At 38.6% G+C, this 23,505-nt stretch overlaps 1 protein-coding gene across 1 annotated transcript in view; it reads left to right on the top strand.

Moving 5' to 3' along the window:
* LOC129092135 (protocadherin-15-like) overlaps positions 1-23,505 on the top strand; it is a 130,135-nt gene that overhangs the window by 6,405 nt on the left and 100,225 nt on the right. Inside the window, exon 2 of the mRNA XM_054599942.1 lies at positions 5,591-5,656. Within this exon, the coding sequence (XP_054455917.1) occupies positions 5,591-5,656 (66 nt within the window). The remainder of the gene's footprint in view (positions 1-5,590; positions 5,657-23,505) is intronic.

Raw genomic sequence — 23,505 nt, 5'->3', positions numbered from 1 at the left:
TGCTAAAAAGGTGCTTTTGCAGATGAAGCCACAGGAAAGCACAGGCTATTGAATTGAGTGTCAGGTAAAAATGCCTTTTGAAAGTAAATGTCAGTGAGCAGAATTCATCTCGCCACTGCCTTGTTGCTTCAGTAATAAAGCGGTCAATGAGTTATTTAAAAAGTATGATGAGAGAACTACGTTTAGATCAAAAACACATATATGTTGGAGATACGTATGAAACCTTTCATTTTCTATGGCTATATTATTATATTATCACTGTATATGCCCCAAAAATGTATCCCAACACTGTTCAACATTTTGATTAATTGAGTCATTATCAATATTTCCTTGTAGTATTGTACACGAGGAGTTCTGAGTATGTTTAATGGTCCCTTAGTGCTAAAGACCGGCTTATTTAAAAAGGGAACATGTTGAATAAGCCATGTTTCGTTGTTTTATTGGCATTCTGAGAGAAATGTCATGGTTTTATAGGGAAAAATGCCGATTTGTTCAATCAAAAGCCGCAATCATTTTGTAATTGCAGCTTCACGGCTTCAAGTCAACATTGTTCGGTTGATTAGAGCGAAGATCTCTTTAGGTGAGAGCAAATTACCCCTAGGTCAAAATTAGAAGATTTTGATTATATTTGGATTAGGCCTCCCAAGTGTACAGTGCCCTGATTAGTGATTGAAAAGCTGCTTGTTGCATTCTTTATGATTCTCGTCTTTTTAAATCCCTGACTCTACCCTGACCTTGCCCAATGCTCATTTCATTTGGAACGGAGGGATCAGGTCGTTAAAAGAAATGCTTCTCTATATTTATTGAACCAAATCCTAATGAACATCAGCTGAGGACTGGAAGGGGGAGACACTGCAGCAATAAAAGCTAGAAAGTAGGATTAAAAAATGTAATATCGAGGCTGCTTTCTTTATTGAGGATAAGTAAAGGACCGCAACTCTCTTTTGAAGCTGACTTGATGCAGTATGCCAACAAACCAAAGTTAGTCTGCAATGCTCCAACTGTGTGAGATAAAAAACAAAAAAAAATTGAATCAAATGATTTGCTTTGAAGTTATTATCCCTTGGAAATTAAAAAAAGATATAGTATGAACATCAAACAGTGTGCTTTCTACTTGTCTATCTAGACTTAATTATTTGGGCTTTATTTTTGTCTCCTCAAATATTTGGCTTGTGAATGTTCTGAACAACTGATGCAATTTTACAGGTGTATAAATATAATAAAGATATATTCAATCTTGGCCAAGAATAACTGTTTTTTCAGTCAGCTAAACCCAACTCAGTCCTCTCCTTGCTCAGTATTTCTTCTTAAGTCAATTGTACTTTCTGCTTGTCTTACAAACGTGCACATGATTATGTGTATGCCTACATTTAATCAAAACTAGTTTACTGCCCCCTATGAACTCTTTCAGCCACTGTTGGTAACTATTCTTTCCAATACAATACTTACACGATACCTCGAGAATTCCCCACAACCATAACATTTTACCCAGCAGTAAAGTTGATAAGAGGCATATGAATCTATCTGGTTAAAAACACAAACAATCCCAAGCCTGATGAACAGATTTGTGTGTTGTTCTTGTTGTTGTTTGTTAAGTAACTGAGCTCCCTGTGCTGCTGCATATTCCTCTCCCTAAGCTGTGTGAAAGACTGTGTCTTTCATCTTGCTCCAACCCTTCTTCTCTGTATTGTTTTTGACTAAACAACTGCATCGCATTTCATCATCAGATAGACATAACATTTGATTATGCAGATTGAGAAGGGCACAACTCATTTAATATTTACAATTTGCTTTTTATCCCTTTTTTAAATATTTCTCTGCATTCCATGTGTAAATGCTCCATATTCCCTCAGTGTTTTATGAAAAGCGTGGCTCTCCTTTGCACTTTGACCCTTCTGCCGGTGTTCTTTATTCTTAAATCTAGATGTAGCTTTTCGGTGGATTTGGTCATGGTCTTCTAGATAAGTGGATTAATCTCTAGCTTCCAAATCATGTATGTTACAGTGTATGTATGGGATCTGAAGGTTTCATCCTACATTATTATCTTGAGTGCTGCCGGAGGGGGGGTACAGGAGATTTGCAGGGACAATTTGGCTCATCTTGTGTGCACCCTTGTGTAACCAGAGAACCAAGGGGAATTATTATTTTAGAAGGCTTCTTAATGGGAGGAAAGCTTGACGTAGAATGTCGTTTGAAAATATCACCCACTGCTTGAAGATGTAGTTTGGCAAGAGGTTGCGATCATTCAAACTGAAAATGACTTAGCAGACCTTGATGCTTTGAGTTTGCGTCTGTATTCACACACATGGTTATGCCTCACTTCATCACTGCAACATGTTTTTGCTCTGATCGCAATATAGGCCCGTTAGCACCATGAGAGGAGGCACTATTCTTTTTCTCTGCTTGGTTCTGCCTTTTGTCTTGAAAGCAGATTCTTCACATCTTTCTCCCCTTCTGCCACAGCTTCGACTTCAAGCTTCACACACACACAAACACGCACGCACACGTGCACCCGTACAAACACACACATATTCGTGCCTGAACACACATATGCAGAACTAACAAAAGACTGTGATCCCTTAAAAAAAAGCTTCTCAAAATGAGTGCAAGTAACTGTTATTCCAACCACTCACACACGCACACATGTGCACACCCAATTCTACTTCACAAAGAGTATATTCTCTCATAGCAGATTTGCATACTTATTTTGATGTTGTTTGTTGTTTATGTCTCCAATTGCGAGGTGTGACCCACTTGCTCTGTTCATTTTGACGCTATTAAAGGAAACCCTCATCCTGCTATTTCTCCAGTAGATGGTTACAGGTTTTCTAATTGCTATGGAATCATAGAACTCTTAAAACGAACAGTGAGTACACCTTAGGAAATAAGCAGTGCAAACCGAGTATGTGCTGATAATTATTCGCCACTGATTTAAGATTAGAGAAGGTTGTTTATGCTTACCGACATACTGTCTTGTACTAAAAAAAAGTATTTCATAGAGCTCATATGGAGCGAGATGAGACTCTGTGTATGGATGTGAATCTCTACTTTATGAAACTCATTAGGAAAAATATGCCCAGATCATGACACTGACATAAATTAGAAACAAGAAGATGGAAATGCAGTCAAGTCAAGTCAAGTGATTTGCATGAAATGTTCCATGCTGTTGCCGCAGGTTTTCATTGCCAATTATCGCTAATTATTGTTTATATCTACACTTAAGAATCAGCCATGTTTAAAAATACGACAACATCGCATACTAAGGTTTTATCTCTGATTAAAATGCACTCTCAAACCACCACATTATTAAAGGCTCGTGGGCATGCATAATTTAATAAGAAAACTATCCACTGTTATGCACCTGGCAACAGGTGCCTAGTTGCACAAGTGATGTCAGGCAGCAGAAGGCGGGTGTGAAACCTTAGAGCGCTGACTGTTGGTGTGGTGTCATTGACCATGTGTCTTTTTTTTCTGTCCATCTCTGATAACATGTAATGTAAGTTGACACCAACTGACAGCAAGCAGGCTGAGCGATTTAAGAAAGAGGCCATGCTCTATCATGCTTTTTTTATCCTTTTCCAGGACACATTGTACCACTTGATTTACACAGAGAAAGTGTTTTAATTTTTGAATTGATTCATATTTATAATGCAACCCACTGACTCTCTTGTGGAATAATGTCAGCTGGCAGCTACTGGCAGCGAGAAGAGATCTGTTGGCCGTATTTCTGAAAACTGTGTGTGGTTCACTCACATAAACCATTTCTCTAGCAGAGTCTTTCTTGAAACTGCCTCTCTTTCCCCCTATTTTCTAATATCTGGTCTTTTTTTTATAATGATATTTTTTTCTCCTTTCCTAACATAAGAGTGGTTCTCAACCAAATGTTTCATACTTTTCTTTTCTCCCATGCTTCTGCTCTGCTTCTCTCTGGCTCCACTAACCCCTGACCCCTTCAGACTGGCAGTATGAGGGTAAGAGGGCAACTACCCGTTGTCTGTTTTTCTTTTGTTTCATTACATTCCTATATTCTCTTTTCCCCGTTTCCCTCTACCTCTGTCTCCTCTTCTCTCTTCCCTGTTGAAAGACATTTAATCCTGAACTTTCCTCACATCAACTGCAGAGCGTCTCGCCATGCAGCGCCTATTCCTCTACACTAGACACCTCCCTTCCTCCTGTCTGCTCCTCTCCACCTCTCCTGCTGCCCCATCTGGTGCTGTCTGTCAAGCTGCCATTACCTGTGTCCCATGTGCTCATACCATCTCGCTGCTGTGACCTCCATCTGTGAAGCTGCTCTCGTCAGTGCGTTGCTTATGAAGTTGCCACATGCTTTGACCACCCTGTTTGTCTGGTGTCAGTATTGTACAGTCCATTACTGTTGATGTTAGTGCTGTAGCAGACATAGATGCCACCTGCTATTACAAAATATGTTTTAATGTGACAGCTTATGGCATGACAGGAAAACACTGAGTCAACATTTGAGTTTTATTTCATTTATGTCATTTTTTTTTTCAATATTTTTCTCACATGCTGTGGGCTATATTCAATTAATATTGCATATCAGTCATTCATTCAAAATTATATTATACGTATGGAAGTATAAGCAGCAAAATGTACTTAACCTTTTAAAAGTAAAATAAATGATTCAGCTGAAAAACAGCCAATATGACACAATGTTATAAATTACATCATTAAAATTGTAATACTGATGCATCAGTGCGTATTGCAAGTAGCATGTCCTGCTGAGGCTGTTCAAGTTGCAGCAAGTTTGAACTACTTTATAGATAAGATAAGGTACTTTGGTCCAATGGTTTGCAATCGTTTGCCCCAGTGGGTTACAAAAGCAATCTGGAGTTGGTAGAGATTTATTTGAGGAGGAAAGCCGGAAAGAAGATCTGCTACACAAGTTTTAATTCATTCTTCTTTTTTTTTACCTTTCCATAATTGCTGCTTTTTGGGAGAAATATACTTTCATTTGACTTCTTTGGGCCTAAAACAGGAATTTAAATAAAACAATCATAGAAGTTTAAAGGGCACATGTCCATTTAAATATAGATGAAAATTAAATCAATCTAGATGAGAAATGTTTAAAAATCTTAATCTCCCTGAAAAAAATTTTTATTCTACACCAGAGGTTTTCAAGGTTTTTCATCCTAAAGATGTATGATTTGGGTAAAGAGATAGTTTGAAGACACAGCTCTTTTGGGGAATTTGACTCTTTTCCAACTCTTCCAAAGTAAAATAAAATAAAAATAAAGGACCTTTATTATGTTTTTGGTATAGTATGAAGTTATGTCAAACAGCAATTTTAGGCTATTGTGAAGTGTCTATGGGATCAAGTAGCATAAACATGATGCCATAGGCATCAAGGAGTGAAACCAAGCAGGTAAACTAGAGGTAACCAAGCTTTGTCTTACGAGAGGCCCACAGTCTCAGACTTTAAAAAAACCCTGCTCTTCACAATATGCAGTCATTTTCATAAGCTGCCATGAAGCACAATATACCGTTGGGATGCAAAGTAAATAATTAAAACTAAGCTCATAGGGGTTGAGCTTCTTTGATGTAAATTTGTTTTTTCTTTATTCATATGCAGAGTGTAAGCTGTCCAGGCCAGGCCCCCCTGCAACCATAGTGACCATTGATGAGGAGAGCCCCAACGGTATGTATCTAACAGTTGCTTACCTAAGCTCCTCACTTATGTTGGCTCCACTTCATTCTGTGTTCCTGTATGGTAAACGCTTATTCACTGAAGTGGCTTGGATTACACTGTTGGGATTGTTTCTGTTGCTTTGGTAATGCAATGCATATTAATGCTTCCCCTGTCGGGACTGCTCGGTGTTGTACAGTCGCACATCCGATGATCTCTCGGGGCATGTCGGTTATGGGAGATGTTTTGTAATGACATATTGTAATGTCATTCTGGTCGTATTTTAAATGAAATATGAAAACGTTGTTCTTGGTTTGTATATTAGTTCTGCTCTCCCAGTGGTGTGCGTGTGCGTGTGTCTGATTGAATGAATACAGATGTTGTTTGGCATACAGATGTGACATGGGCATCCATTAATGAGTTGTGTGCTCCCCTTGCAGGTTCTCTTTACTATGGTATACCTGTGCTACAGCAGCAAAGGAATTGCTGATACATTGTATAAATAAACAATTGCTTTTTTGACTAGTTAGAATTCCAAACCAACATATACATAATGTTATTTTGACCAGTAGCAATTTTAATTAAATATATCGACAATTAATTTCTCACTAGTCAAAATGTAAATTGTTGACATTAACTATGAATTCATCACATAATGGAAATGTTCTTTGTAGATATCTGTAACCTAATTAAAACTGGTCAACTTTACCATCCAAAATGAATGTGGTTATTTGAGCAACATATACATATAAATCATTAACATCTGTTGGCCTATTGCAATATCGCGGCAACTGCAGGGGATGGCGAGCAACCGCCACAACCACTGTAAGAGCTGTTAGCACCGTTGGCTGGCCGTCGACATGTTGAGATCCATTGAGAGTCTATCGAAATGCTCCAAATATCCTATCTTTCGCCTTCAACAACAAACAAATATTCAAAATGTAAACTGTCATATTTGTCATTTCAAAAGCAGCAATATACCTAAAAATAGCCTAACATTAACACATATTGTGCTGTTATGCCAATCATTATCACCAACGGGGAAATTCCTCCACCAGCCCCAATGATGTCCAAAATAACGAAATGATTTGATGATATGTCCGACCTTTCTGCAATGCAATTGTTGATAGCTGAAACTGGAAATTTAATTTGCACTAGTCGTAAACATTTTTCAACATCTGCAAATTTAATTGGAGATATTCGGTATCATTATTCTTACAAGGAAAAAAGGAATGACTGATATCTATAATCACATTCTTCAAATAAGTTTTGATTAATTAAAATATAATAAAAGTTGTACGGATATCTTAAATTAACATTTCAACAAGTCAAAATAAAAATGTTAAATGTTAAAATGTAATTTCTTCTCGTGGAAATGGAAATCGTTACCAATCAGCCACATTAAGTGTAAAAGTGCTTTCCATAGACATGCAGCACTTGATTGGATCAGGTGCAACTATTATTCCCCTCTTTTTCTATTCTTTCTTCCTTCATCTCCCTCCATCCCCTGCACCCACTTCTCAGATCTCTCAAGTTTGCATCTATTTTCCTCTCTTACCTCCCTCTTTAACTAGTGTAGAGCCTTTGCCATCTGCATTCTTTGCTGAAGAGCTTGTGTGTGTACGTGCGACTATGTGTGTGTATGTGAGAGGGTGTGTTGACTGCTGCTTGGGGAGGAGCTATATGTTCATTGTGGGAATGAAAAATGCATTCCCCTAAATGGAGCAGGTGTGTGTTTGTCTCACTCAGTTCTCCCTGCAGATATTAGTACTGCAGGTTAATAGAGTTTAATGAGCAGCTCTGACTGACGATAGAATCCAGAGCTTGTTTATACAATCAGAACACTATTCCACAGATAATCCACTTCCCTGCAATATGTGCTCTGGGCACTGCTTTGTAGGTGGTTGTGAAGGAGAAAATTGTCTTTGTGCACATAATGCATACACCTTATGTGCATATTTGTATCCCAATAGCATGATTGGGTGGCTCTGTGTCAGACGAGGCCGCCATTCGTCAATGCAATAGCCTCCAATTCAGACTGTCATACTGTCTCACCTACTCCTTCCTCTCTGTGTGTGCAGCTGTGATTTGGGGCTTTGATCGATTGCCGGGGGAATGTGTGAGATGGAGGTAGCCAAGCCTGCATCCAAAAGCCTCCCTCGCCCCACATGCGCCAATGCTCTGTGTGTGAGGGATTTGCACTAATCTTCCTCATAAAGCACTCATTTACCTGGGATATGGGTCTCTTCTGGCTCCGCCGTCCTTTTATTTATCTCTCCGTGATGAAACGGCCCAGGGCCCATCCTCCCCATAATGGAATGTAAAACAGGCAACCAGCCGCTATTGACCAAAGCAATTATCCGTCTAAATGGGATTCATCTCTTTTCTTCTGTCACACAGAAACCATACAAATGACACGTAATAAGATTCCATCTTTTCTCAGCATTCGCCTTTATATTCGTTCATGTCAGTGAATAGGGAAGCAAACAACATAATCACCCGTCAATCTGGCTTTGTTTGGCCTAGGTCAGAAAAGATAGACAAAAAAATGCATTTAAAATCGTGCTTTCATTGACACCTCAGAAGAATAGATTCAGTCAGAATAGTTACAAAAACACAGGGTTCCCTGTGGAGGAGGTGTTTTGCTCAGAAACTTTTGTTTGTTCATTGATTGTCAAGGGTGGAATCATATATGACTCTGTAAAGACAATTGACCTTGGCTAAGAGATTGTGAAATAATCCCATTTTCTTGGTCCAAACTCCTTTTTTTTTTTTTTTTTTATTTCAGCGTGCTGTGTTTTATTCTTGGAGGTTTTCACTTAAGAGAAGCAGATAGTCACGAGGGGATAACAACCCAGTTGCTCAAATGGAGCGTAGCATGTTTAATTTATCCAAGCTGCTGCTTCTGCAGACCCACTGACAGGTGCCAGACACAACACATAAAGTCTAACTCGCTTGCAGAGTAGATCTCTATTGGGAAGATGAAAGCTTTTATTTCTATAGGCTCTTTGCTTATTTAGCCTCATGAGCTAAATCCAAAAGCAGTTAATCAGATTGAACAGATTTTCTATCTCCTGGATAGGGGCAGCTGGATATGAGGAGAGAGGAAAGAGAGCAGGGCATTTCCTCATTGACATGAAGCTTCCTACAACAGCAATGGGAAATCAGTGTGTTCATAAATGAGCGTGCTGTCTCCTAGCTTTTATCTTGTCTCTGCAAATTCATGATTTGTATCAACTGTTGCCTGAAGCGTGTTAGGATCCTCTTAACCCTCTGCATATTGAGCAACAGCGTATAGGAAGTCAGAAATGAGTGCTGCTGAAGGGCTTTATTGAAGAGAAGTCGGTTAAGCATTATGTTTTATATCTGCCAAGGTAAATTCACTCGAAATGCTGACAAATCATTACTCCTTGAGGAAGGCTGACATTTTACTTGGAGCATAGTACTTGTATGAGTCAGTCACTAAAATGCATGCTTGACCTTAAATACCACCCACCGGTTACATTGAATGTCCACAACAAGTGGTTTGAAGGTCCGATCAAACCTATTCACCAGTGGTAGAGAAATACCATAGGTTGTTGAGCTCCGGCACAGTAACTCACTAACTTAGAGCAGGAGTTAGATGTTTTTTTCTCCTCAGATGAGCTTGAATACATATATTTTCATCCATTTGGGAATCAAATTGATTAAAAAACTGTGCTTATGTATTCATTTTTCCTACTAGTGAAGTGGTAGTCCATTGTAGGTCAAGCATGTAAGTAGTCCAGCTTCATACTATAGCTGCTGTAATGGGACTACAGTAGACAAATTGTTGTGGCCAGCTATTTGAGTATTTTTTTATAAGCCTCCCATAATGACTACAGTCATCACCTGTCTTTAAGCTGTAGAAACAAAAGATAATAACAGTTTCATGTTCGCACCGCAAGCTGTTGATCTTATGACATATTGAGGAGCAGAATGAGGCTCAGTACAAGCTTGCATGCATCTCTCCACATACAAGTTGTGGTGATTATTTAATGGTTATTTAAGTCCAGCTTAGTTAGGTCCTAAAAAAAAAAAATGAACATCACTTTTATTTGAATAAGATAGTGATGAAAACTAAGACTTTATCTGAGAGCGGCACTCCAACACAAAGCTTTCCTCACCCTCCCATCACTTAATGCCCTTTTGTTGTTACGAGTACTCAGACCAATCACTCATGTGATGGAAGGAAACAATATCCTTGTCTTGTCTCTGCCTCTTCATGCTCATCTCTGAATTTACACCAAAGTCAACTGCACAAAGCTTGTCTGATAGAAAGTGAAGTGACAACTGCGCCAGAGTCTTTATGAAGACGAACAAAGAGATCAACTTAAATCTTCTGCTTCAGCTGCTTTTTTTCCTGGTCTATTGTCATCTCCTCACATTCGTTGTCTCATTCGTATGTTGTGTTTAGACTCCTTGCTTCTGTTTTTAGACCCAAGACAACTGGCCACAGAGCAGCCTTGACACTGCATTAAAAGATTAGATGGAGCTGACTGGTCTGTCAAAGCACTTTGTAAACCTTGTTTTTAAAAGGTGCTATATAAATAAAGTTATTATTATTATTATTATTATTATTATTATTATTATTATTATTATTAAACAGAGAGAATAGAGAGTGCAGATGCTAAATACCATGCAGCCTGTTTAAAGGTCTCTCCTCTGCAGCTCTCATAGAGTGGTGTTGGCTTTCTTCTCGACCACAATACCAGGTCCTGTGTCTACTGGTTTGTCTCCAGGATTGACGGGCTTGGAGGCAGTTCTGGAAAGTGTTAAATGTGTTAGCAGGTTTAAACAATTAATGAGCTGAGCCGGGCTATGTGAGTGTTTTTCTCAGACACCATGGACTCATTAGCTTTTCTCCTAAAAGTTAATTTGCACCCTTGCACTGTTTCTCTCCACAGAGCTTGTAATTTGATCGACCATGCTCTCTGTTGCTTCATTCCTTCACATTAACATGTTGTGACGTTAATCTGTTTGTAGCCATTCCCTTTCTTAATGTCTACTTCTTTCTCTCACTTTTTTCTATATTCCCAGACACGACATTGAGCTTGTTGATAGGGGTGCAGCACATCACATAAGTCACGTTCAGATCCTATCAGATCATATCAGCAGAAAATAGGGGAGAAAATATAACATTTAAAGATGCCCCAATTAGTTTAGTTTTTTTGACGGCAATACCAAATGTCTATGACCCATATTGATCTATACCGAATGGTTTAGTTTTTTAGATATTTTTCTTTTTTTGGGTGGGGTCTGTACAAATCATTGATCAACTGATTCCATTGAACTACTATATTTTAGTTGGAGCTTAATGATGTCTGTTCATGCACACTATATCATAATCAGCTTGTTTGGCCAGGTAAGAGAAATTTGACTACATTTCTCTTTGCTCATATATAGAGATAGAAGTGGAGGTAAAAACAAGGACAACAAAGCTGAAAAATAAACAAAATAAGAACCTGAAGAAAACCACATCCCCTAAAATATTGAAAGTGATCAATACCCTTAGAAATTGACCTTAAATCTGTAATCCTACTTTCAGACAGTGGATAATAAATCAGAATTTAAAAGCAAAATGGGCACATTTCAAGAGCAAAAGCACTGGCTGGAATTTAAATGTATCGTTAAAATTCAGGGGCAGTTTTCTTCATTAAAATTGAACGTTGTCAGACCTGCATGATAAGTCTGCAGTTTTATTCCAGCAGTTGCGCCAGGAAGGCAGTAACATTTCCTCCGAGGTTAGCCCAACAGTTGGCTAACACTACTGTTAGACACCGCTGAGCATGTAGTGCTTTGCCTTGCTATGATGAATCTTGAAACACCCAGAGTCCTGAATTCAACTGTTTTCAAACAATAGTAGTCGTCAGCAGGGGAGTAAATTGATGTATGGTGCTTTCAGTGAGGCACTGTACAAAAAGCAAGGGAATAATTTGTAACCTCTTTGCCGATTGGGGTGAGAAACTCTTGGTCCCTGTACAAAGGCATATTGATCCATCTTTAAGTGACAATTCACAAGTGAACACAGTTGCCTAACTGCTGGTCACATAGCTGCCTTTGAGTTGATGTCGGGGAAATTTAATTGGCAGGTGTGAAAATGTCATGAATATACATAAAGTATGTTATATATGTTACTTGCAGCATCTCAAGGGCATTCATTTTGGTTATCATAACAATGCTTCTTGTTGAGTCATTTTTCTGCAGACTCGTTTCTATGTACATTATATTTCAGACTCGTTTTGTGTAGTGATATGCCTGTCATTATTCACTTTTCTGTTCTACTGGTGTACACTGTGTGAGATACTTCTGAGACATGATTTCTTTGTGATGAGAAGTTATGAAAACATTCGGCAGTATGATCTGTGTTACATTTAGGCATGACCAAAACCCATAAAGCTATGTACTGTCAGTACAACATGCCTCAATGACAACATCCAATTTAATTATAGGTTTTAACACCGGCAACATAGAAACTAAAAGTCTGCTCACTAATTAATCTGCTCTTTTCCCGTTTGTTGGCATTAGCTTGATAACTGTTGACAGGTTAGCTAGCGTTAGCTTCCCGGCTACATGGCAGCAATAGTCGGACCAAAGTAGAACACGGAAACTATTCTGTTGTCTCCCATCTCCAATGGTCTCCTCTCTCGTAACCAGAGATAACAAACTGCAGAGGGTTCACATATAGTGTAACTATTTACCTCATCTTTGTTGTGACACAATCAATGTTATTTTTAACTCATTTTACATTTTGTGCACTTGATTTTTAACCCTAACCCCAAAATGAAATATTTAATTAAATAATTTTATGTTATATACTGTATTTCACAGCCCTAGCCAGTGCCAGTGTGCAGGCAGTCGTGTACAAACCCTTAACTCCTGTTCTAACCCCAACTAAAGCACTTAACCCTAACCGTTGACTCCAGAATCTGGGGTCGAATTGTGTCTCAGAGCTGGATGGCCTTTCCTCACCTCAAAATGGTTTGCATTGAAAGTAAAAAAATAAAAAAAAAAGTCCTAATTCTCTGCCTTTGCTTTAGTGAGCTGGTTGATTTTAAATGAGTTCTATTTTAAAAAACACATTAAAAAATATGTTTGGTACTCTCACAAGGCTGGCTTTAATTTTCCTGATTAGGACTTTGGACACTCCTGTTCTTCCATAATAATTGCAACTTAGCAGGGGAGGAAACATCTGGGCAAATCTGTCTGGAGCTACCCAAGTGGCCAATTTAATTTTGTGGAGTTGTGAATCTGTTACTCAAACAAAACGAGCACTGCTGTTTTGGGTGTGCACACACTTTCAAGCATTTGTGTTGAGTTACAGTGTGTGTATGTGTCTGTTTGTGAGTGGGGGACATGGTGAACACGATTCCTCTGTTTTACAAACACACAAACACACACACTGGTCTAAATTCTATGATCAAGTCCAGTTGTGATGATTGCTAGGTCATCAATATGTAATTAGAGCGTAGCTGAAAGGCGGGATTAGTGCACAACACCTGCTCCTTGTGGATTAGAGAGCAGAGCAACGGCAGGACGCTCAGTGAGGCTCAATTATACACTTCATATAGTACATTGTGGTTATCGCAATACGGCATTGTTTTTGTATGGTTCATGAACCAAGCTATTATTTTTTACAACGTAATTTATGATAAACTCGGTCTGGTTTCCAGATGCTGAAGGTCTTTGTTAATCAGATTTAAAGCGGGTGGCAACAGCCTGTACTTTCTCGACTACGTGCCCCTAATTAGACCACTAGTGTGTTAATGTTATTGTTTTTCTTTAGAAGTGGAAAACATATTTTAATGTTTGATGTGCAAATAAGAAGAGCAATTATAGGATATTATGGAGATAAACGGTTAGCATAAATGCTGTAAAACAGGCCTTTCAAGTGTTTCGCTGCACTGTAATATTATTTGCATGAACATTCTTGGATTCCCTGGTTTAAAAAAGATGCAAATAATCTCAAATTGCTTAATCTAATTGAATGTGTTTACTTCATGCATGATCAGAAAAAAGAAATGTTAAGTAAACAGTCTGAACTAAATTCAGGCAAACTCTTTGTTTTCTAACACCAATTTCTTTTTTTTTAGAGCTGATAGAATAAAATGCCTTTTTAATGAGTGCTGGTCCTGGTGTGAGCACACAACCCTCATTGAATAATTCAGCTGGTTTTCCCCAGAATATGGCAGGATTGTCAACGTAGATTAATAGTGTCATCATAGAATTATTTATTTTTTTATTCACATCCCTCTAAAGGAATCCCTGTGTCTCTGCAGCATCTCCCCCCTACTGTATGTACGTGAAGAGACTATAGAGCAGAATGATGTTGCTAGTTTTCCACACTGTACTGTGGCACAGACAAGAATAGAGATCACTGCAGTACGTACAAAGTACTGTGTTGGCCTCTGCATGAGCAACCCACACTGTTAGTCTGTTTGCATCTTTGGATGTACACACACTTTGTCCCTCATCTGCATGAGTTACACCCAAATAAAAACAGTTTCACAAATATGCTAAACAGTGAAGATTGTTCACAGAATATGTAAAAGGTGAGGTTTTAAAACAGAAAATTTACCTTTCATATTGTTATTCATTCGACATTCAAACAGTTTTTCTACCCCAAAGCTGCAGAGCCAAAAATGTATTGATGGCATCATCAGTAGAGAAATCCTGGGGCTGCTCCGCTGAAACGATGATGCCAAGTTTGTGGACACCATAATGATGCTTAAGGCGAAGGGATTTTTTGGCTCATAACTGTTAACATTGCATTGAAATTAAGGTTTATTAAAACCTCCATTAGTCTTGAGGAGTCGCACACTCGACAAGACCAAATATGTTTTTGCTCTGTGACGGCCCCTAGTAGTTTTTTGTGTCTTCGGTATTGAAGGAAGGTATTTATTGACTTTCCATTGTAGGGGAGCAGATACACCGTACATTCGTTTAAGTGCGTGCTATTGTCTTTAAAATACTTGTCTTTAAAATAGAAAGAATTGGAACTATTTGCGTCACTTTTTAAAGTGAAACATTGGACAACTCTCTGTTTAGTTGGATTTATTTGTGTACGGTCCACTGGTAATTTGAATTCCTCTGTTAATAAAATGTGGAGCATTCTCTAATTAATTCCCAGCATATTGTAATGAGATCGTGGATTAGTTTAATCCTCACATTAGGCTGAACAGACATTAGAATTATTGGTCATTCATATTTCATGTTTGGATCTAATTTCACTGCAAATTAAATCCGTGCTGTTCAACAATAGACATGTTGCCGTGGAGATTTAACCATGGGTCTCTTCCAATCATAATGGTTGTAAAATGGTGGTAGCAAATTGCCTGCACTAACATTTATTTTCTTTGTAGAACGAAGTGCTTTACAGTTTGCTTCTGATTCATCTATTGACATTGGGAGCAATTTGGGGTTTCTTGATCTATTCAAGGATTAACCCACTAACCCTGCTTTTACCCAACAAGCCGCTCTGCCTCTTGAGTAACAGCTGTCTCCGTTTATCAATTTTTCCTCGGGGGGGGAACACATCAACAAGTACTGCCTTGCCTACTTGACCTTTTAGGTTAATGTGGAATGGCTGTAGGAGTTTGCTGACTGCTGTTGACGTGCTGTTGGCTTTGGGGATGACAAAGTCTGTTCGGTTCACCACTTTCTAAACTGAGATATTTTAACAACCATTGGATGGATTGCCATGGCATTTTGTTCAAGCATCTGTAGTCCCAAGAGGAATAATGCGGATCCCCTGGCTTTTCATCTGGCAGCACCGGCAGTTCAAAGTTTCATTTGACATCTTCAAGATGGATTTGGAGCTACTCTACCTGTGGCCCCTGCTATTTTTATTTTATTTTGCTATTGGCTAACAGAGCTACCAGTTTGCACACACACTGCTGACTGCTACGACACTGCTCATCTGCTGAGCTGTTCTGCTGCTGCTCTGCGGCTGCTCTTCTGGACCGTGCGCCCTATCAGAGAGCCTTTGCAGATATCGGCGTAGATTAAAGCCAGGGGGTATTTGTTTGTGAAATGTGCGAGTAAAAGTCACGTCTGAAACACTTCAGTCACAACACTGGTTGTTGCAGACACACCTGCGGAGATCTGCACTCTTCTGAGCGGATAATTCTAGATATGACTGAGACATTAAGGTGCTTATTACCACACAGCTACAGTATATGCCAAGGCTGAGCCACTCTTGTGCCGGCTTGCTTGATCACTCAGCAGTCAGTTTGGCATGGAAGGTAATCATAATCATAGTCTGCTCAGTTAGTGACAAATGAGGCGAAATGGGATGAAATATGAGTCAAAGACAACAGGGAAATTGAAAGGCAGGCTGGCGAATGAAGTGATGCCTTCTGTTTTCTTTACATGCACACTGAGGCCAGCCCGTTCAGAGAAATCACGTTAAAGCAGCAAATTGGAGTTTACATACACTGCAGTAACCTGGTTAGTATAAAACCCATGTCTGGTCAGTAATGAGATTCCTCCCCCATGGTGCTTTTCCATATTTTTGAATGAAGGCTGCACTACTTCAAGTGCAGTGGTGATACTGTATGTGACACCTCAGCTCAATGTGATTTAAAAGTATTTGGAGTCACACAGCTCAGTGGGAGGATATACTTTGTAGTGTCAGAGCAGTTTTCTTTCTTCACGCAGAACGCGGCTAATGGCCAAGAAATCAGAAATCTAGCAGCATGTACCAGGTTTCTCTTAATACCATATCCCAATTAAAGAAACCTTGTTTCTCAGTCACATGTTTATGAACTTATTTTTTGCAGACAGTTGACAGTAAATGTGTTACTTGTGACTGAATGCAGTTTTATTTTTAATGAGCTTGCACTGGCTGGAGTTTGTCTGACTAACAGAGACTGTGGTGGGACTTTAACATTATCAGAATGTTTTCACTCAGCTCGGGTTTAGCATCGAGTAGAGACAATGGAAAAAGTACCAAGCGACTGCAAAGTTTTCAGTCATGTGGAGAAGCAAACCCCATTCTTAGTTTTAAATGTGGTTGTTGCATAGTGTACTACACTGGAGCTCTTGCAAAATGTGTCACGCATAGCTATTTTTGTTCACATGGGACAACTCAATCTTTCATGTAGTCTATTCGTTATAGGGAGTGAAATGTTTTTTTAGGAAGAATGTGTACATTTTTGGATTATAAATCTTTGAATTGCAAATGGAAAATATGGATACACGTCGTTAAACGTGCCTGGAAACACTCCCTGGGTAAAATCTAGCTGTCAGAATCTAAAAATGAATAACAGTTTGGGGTGTATGGGTGGATATTCATCACTCGCTCCCAAAGCTAGAAATAAGAGAGATGAGTTTGCCCCTCTGATGTCATTCCAATGTACAGTTGCATAGAGAACCGCTTAAAAATGATGCCAGTGGAAGCTACTGGATGAGAGTCAGTTCCGATACCCTGAACATTTGTCAGGCTAACATTCACACAGTCAGTATCCCATTCATTATCTCCAGGCCGTACATCAGAATGACATCACACATGAGAAGCTTTGATTTGAAATCTGAGCTTGGGACAGCTTCAGATACTAACTGAGTCTGTTACAGACACTTCAGCGTCCTGCTGCGGTGGTTTATTCCATGCCTCAATTTTTTGGATTTTCACACACCTTTACTGGTTAAGAATATTTGACTCAAATCTTGTCCATTTTCACATTATGACTACTGTGGTGCACATTTTAAACTTAGATCATATCCAAATGTTATTAATACTATGTCTGCAGCTGGCCGTTACTCGTTATGTAAAATAGCACATCTGAACGGACATAACCAGTCATGTGAATCTGCTTTTCCTGATCAACCACAATGTTATTCAAAGCAGTTGCGCTCCCTCCCTCTTTAACGCTGCTATTAAAGACGTGCTTTACTATTTATGTGCTTAAAACGTGTTCATGTGATCGAAGACTACCGAAGCAGTGGAGACAGACGCAAAGCTTTCTGGTATTAAAGCATCGATAGGACTTTAGTCATGGATCCAAACAGTCTATTCTCTTTTCGTCAGGGCTTTTCTCACACACCCCTTCATGTTACTCAGGGTAATGACTGCTCTGTCTGCAAGGTTCTTGTTTAAAGCTTTCGACCTGTTTAATGGGCTTCTAGAGTTTAGATGATGGTCTTGCTGTGCCTGGCATACTCACTGTTAGTAACCCTGGATAATGCCAAATGTAAAATCCATGATGTACAATCCACTGACATCTACACTGTAATGCATGTGATGTCAGCGACCTGCACAAGGACATATGCTAATGCTTTACATCCCTTCCAAAAGTCTGAAAATGTGACCTTCTTGTGCTACAGTTTTCAGGAAATGTACAAGACAGCAGTCTGCTTTTTTAGCATGACATTTTAATTAGTTTATGGATTGTTCCAGCCAACAAAAATCCCAATATGAATTGCTAGCTCAAGGCTTAGATTTGTGAATTCTTCTGGTGGTACAATGCTTCCCAACAATCACAGTGTTCCATAAGCACTTGCTGCTGGCTGCGGGCCAAACAGCTGACTACTAATTTTTAGTCCAGCCAGCAACTTTAGTAGAAGTACTACCCTGAGCCTTCCTAAGAAGTACTACCCTGAGCCTTCCTCGTAGCACGTATTGCATTCGTATTAGTTGTTGCACTTATTGTATTCGTATCAGTTCGTTGCACTTATTGTATTCGCAGTAATCTGCCTCTGCACTATACTTTTGCTCTGGTTTATGCTTTAAGATGCTTGTTTAAGAAAGGAGATGCACTTATGACTTCTGGTAACTAGTAGTTCTCTTGAATACCTATGTTGAAAAAAAAGCGTCTGCTAAATGACTGTAATGTAATGTAATGTAATGTAATATTGACTTTGATAAATAATAAAATAGTGTTGATATACAAGTTGCGATTTGATATACATGTACTATACATCTTACGACCAGTATGACGATAGAGAAACTTTTGTCCCGCCCCCACATACACTTTAGGGATGTGTGTGCACAATCTCAGCGGAGAGGTTTATCCCTGCCGAGTAGAGAGCGGAGAGTTGTCTTCAGTGTTTGACAAATAATTGCAAAATAAATTATGACAAAACACACCAAGATTTATATCAATTGCACAGACAGGGGACACCCTCATTACACAGGCTTCGTAGGAAAACACCCATGGCAACAATGTGACGATTGTACAGTAAGCATTCAAAAGTCCACTGAAAGCGTTGCATTTTCCATAAACGACACACAGACGTTTATGGCTGTAGTCCTAAAACGCACTAGAAGCCTAAATCTCCTCCCTACAGTAGCTCACTATATTTAATATTTTCCTTGGTCTTAACTTATTATTTTATAAAGTAAATGTTCTTGGAATTAAAGGTTAGATATGAATATGCCCTGACAAAGACCTACAGTGGTTGAAACATGTTGGCTTTTTTAATGATTTAGCCACTACAACTTAGGGTTTTTCATAATATTATTTCTTTCCTGGTTGCTACTTGTTCTAAGATTTTTCGGATCTATTCTGATATATTCAGGCTAAACAGTAGCTTACCCAAATACAGTGGACAGTTTGCAGAGAAATGTGAAAATAGGCTATGCATCTCGTGTTGCTCTTCAGCAGACAAAGCAACAGCAGCTTTATCATCTATTTTATTCCTGTCTACTTAGACAGTGCTGATGGCTTAGTGCACTTTTCAGCATCATCATTAAGACTCTGTTGCCCATCTCTCCTTTCTCTACATAATCTCCTGCAACAAAGCAACCATGTTTATCGGCTAGGAAAGCCTTCGACATCACTTGATACTTATGTAATTCACATATAATCATCCTACAGAAAGTGTTTAGATTTACAGATTTCAGTGTATTTCATCCATTATCCTCACCACACCATAATCTGACCTACCACACAAAGTCGTTCATTATTATGAATTTATGCAAGTTGCACTGTCAAATCTAATTTTCTGGACCAGTTCGCTTCTTTGGCTTACATTCAAATGGAATATTATTATTACACAACAGTTATGAAATCATCCTGACTATGTGGCACATGTGGGTAAGACTTATTTAAACAGTAATGTGTCACATTTGTTTGTGCATTAGTTTGTTTTGACTGCAGTGTGACATCTGTTACCACACAGCAAAATATCTATTTTTAATTGAATAAAAAGCCTTGACAAAATGTTACAGCTAGAAAACTTACAAAGACACAATGGACTTCCTGCACTTGCTGCTGATACCAGATGGAACTGATTAAGTTTTCTCAAAGCCTACAACACTGAATGGTTTATCTGCATAATATTTTATATCTGTCATACCTTTAGTGAATACATTGAGCTGTACTCTGCATTCACTTGATGCACTTGACTTGACTATGTCATCTTGTTATCCCCAGAATAAATCAAAGTTGTGTTGGTAGGAGAACATCTTCCAACACTGCTTTCTATCTTTGGAATACAGTGTGAGTCTGACAATTAAGAACTAGTTCTTTGTACCCATTGTGCTCTATGCAATTTTTGAACAGCCATTTATAGCCATGCTAGTTATGTGGCGCTATGGAAGGCAGCCATTTTTTCCTAAATGTAACCGCACAATAATTTATGTGATTAATTACACCTGTGCTTACCCTGCGGTGATATATCAAAACAGCTGTTGTAAAAATTACCTTTTGTAGGTTGTTAGTTGATCACATTTATGATCCCATGACTTTTCATGCAGCACCATCATCGGGTCAAACAATTTGGTTTATGACCAAATACCTGCAAACCTACTGACAGACCCATCTTTATCTGTCCTTTTATGTTCAGTGCTAATTAGCAAATATTGGCATGCTAACACGCTAAACTAAGATGTTAAACATGTAAACATTATATCAGTTGTATAGGGCTTTCTATTTTTTATGTGTGAAGTGGTAATGTGCCTTAAATGTATTAATATGTATACAATGCATAGTCTGCTCAAAGAGAGTGTGTGGTTTAAAACTGAGATTAGGGAGAGAGTTGCATCAGTAGGTTTGACATCGATATGCTTATTGTACCGTTGTGATTTTCAATGATCAATTTGCATTCAGGAAATTATGTTTGTATTTGTGCTGTTTTGTGCAATCCACAGAGGCAAATTATCTGTCTGCCAAAGTGATGGGAAAAAGTTCATAGTTTCACTCAGGCTGAAATTAACCCAATTTTCAAGAATAGCAGGGTGTTCATTTTATGCCCGGTATTGCCAAAATTATGCTCAAAGCCTGATACAAGATTAGCATGCATGTACGTATGACATGCAACTCATCCAATATGGAAAGTAATTATAAATCATTCATCTTCATCTTCATGTTTCCCCGGAGGAAGAGATGGCTGCAACACCATTTGGGATCCCTATTAACTGAATAAAACAGCTGCAGCTTTTTTTCTTTGTCTTCCTGACTCTAGTTTACTTTGGCAGACATGCATAAACAGGCAGATGTTTTTCATGTCAAATTATATCAAAAGTAATTAAGCATTTGGAGTGCTAAGATGGCACCGATATTACACCCCCTCCCCCCTCATCTGGGGATGGCTGCAATGCACTTATTTAATTCTTGGCAGTTCATGCTGCAGAGTGGGCTCCTTGACAGCTGGTGCTCATGTTTATACTGTGTGTTTTTGTGAGTTTGTGCCTGAGTAAGAAAGTTAAACACTTCTGCGTGAGTTTTCTGAAACGAATACCCTGCATTGTAAATGTAATTTCACAGTCTCCATAATTGCTCCGTTATTGCTGATTGACCACTCCACATCATATCATAAGTGCATAGACATGTTCAGTTTTGAAATGTCTCATGTATAGAAGGTAGATCATCCTCCTCTTCCTCCTCTTTGTCATGTCAGGCTTCATTGCTCAGACAGCAATAATGCCCTGCAGAGGCCCCACAGTCATGACTGCACAAGACTGTGATGGAGAAAGGTGTCGGCTACTAGATATGTTTTGATATTTATTGAGTAATGCACCCAATATGTTTTACTTTTCGTCTGGGGAGGGAGAAGGATACATTTGAAAAACAATTCACACTGCATGAAGTGCCAGAAGGAGCAGATAAAGTGAAAAAAAAATGAATCTACATGCCTTTTCATCCCTTGATAACCTTAATATTTTCCATATACATCTATAATTTAAGTTTTCTCCTATAATGTTAAAGCCAGTGAACACAGAAGTATTTTATTTGCTTGCATGCAATGCAAAAAGTTGTAAGCTCTGACCGTGGATGCACTCGCTTTGAAGGGTTGTCTAATCAAATGCCTAAAAATATTAAGGTTGTTAGAAGAAATGTTATACACTATAGGATTGTTCATTATGAGGAAACTAGGCCATGAGCTCCTAATTTGTCTCATTCTAGAGTCTAGGTACCTGAATTGCAAAGCATGATCTAATTTCATTTTAGACTTTTGAACATCCAAAACACGAACTTCATAGGATCTCAGCCAGCAAGCTGTCGCATATGAAGTCCCACCCGTGCTTTAAAAGTAATCTGTAAGATGTTAAAATCACTTCTAAAGTTAAGTAGCCAGTGAAGTGATGCCAGGATAGGGATAATATGCTCTCATTTTAGTGCCAGAAAGACACTTTTTACCATATCCAGAAGAAGGGGAATTACAAGAATCCAAATGGAACATTACAAAAAAAAAGTCACCAGGCTTGTTATGGGGAGGAATTCACTTAATAGATATTATGAGTGTGAATAAGATGTTGAAGAGAGTGTTTGAAAACACGGCATGAAGATTTAAGGGTCCCCTCTGAAATTACTTACACAGCCCTCAGACCTACACTAAAAGATTTACCTGGAGAGTTGAAGAACAGTAAAGCGCTGTGTCGGTAATGGCCACCCATTGCTTGCTAAGTCTGCTAAACTATATCAGCTGTATCAAACATTGCATAAAGTTTAAGAAAACTGGAAAATGATTTCTCTTATTGTTCTATAATAACTAATTTCTTGTCTTCAGGAAGGCAGTTACAGCTCTTTTATAAGCTTTAAAAACCAGACTAACATTTCAGACAGGGTTCTCATTCAGATGTGCCAGCAGTAGATGCATACTTTTGAGATGGGTACAACATTCACTTGGAACAAGTGCAAGTCTTTGCAGCAGAGTTTCAAATGGTGCATTAAAAAAAAGACAATGAGAACAGTCAGTGTCAAGAGAACCATTAAACACCTGTTAAGGATAGCCTTACTGAAATTGTTGTTAATTTATATCCTGCAGCTTTCAGAATAGAGCTATATGTGTACAATAATTACAGCTATTATCACATACCAACTATACGTGTGTTCATCTACGTTATTTTGAAGGAATGATTAAATGCTGAAAAATAAATAGTTTCACTAACTGTTCCTTGCCCTTAGAAACAATTGTCTTATTGCCCTTTACTTATCTAGTTATGAGTTAACTGCTTGTTATAACTATCATACCAACTTATTTATTTTTTACTTTATGAGACAGATGACAGCATAGAGTGTAAATTGGAAACGAGGGGAGAGAAAGAGGGGTATGACATGCATTGAAGATCATAGTCAGAATCGAACCCGGACTTTGTATATGACGATCGCTGTAACCATTTGGCTAACAAGGTGCTCCTTTATTTCTTTTGGTTTGCTTCCTTGTGGCTCCCTCAACCTTTTATGAATTAATGAAATTTAAATCAAATTCCAAACAGGACTTCATGCTAAAACCAATACAACTTAATGCAACAATTTCTTTTTCTCATACTGAACCTGGAGCCCTAGCAGAAACACGTCCCCACACTTATCTGGTGCCATCATCTACAGATGCCAACTTTATTGATATTTGGGATAAAAGTAAGCCCTCTGTGTTGTCTCTGTGGGATTCATCCACTGTGA

Source organism: Anoplopoma fimbria, chromosome 6 (assembly GCF_027596085.1).
Source record: "Anoplopoma fimbria isolate UVic2021 breed Golden Eagle Sablefish chromosome 6, Afim_UVic_2022, whole genome shotgun sequence".
Taxonomy (NCBI): Eukaryota; Metazoa; Chordata; class Actinopteri; order Perciformes; family Anoplopomatidae; genus Anoplopoma; species Anoplopoma fimbria.
Note: the sequence above shows the minus strand (reverse complement) of the source record. Positions and strands in the feature narration are given on the sequence as shown.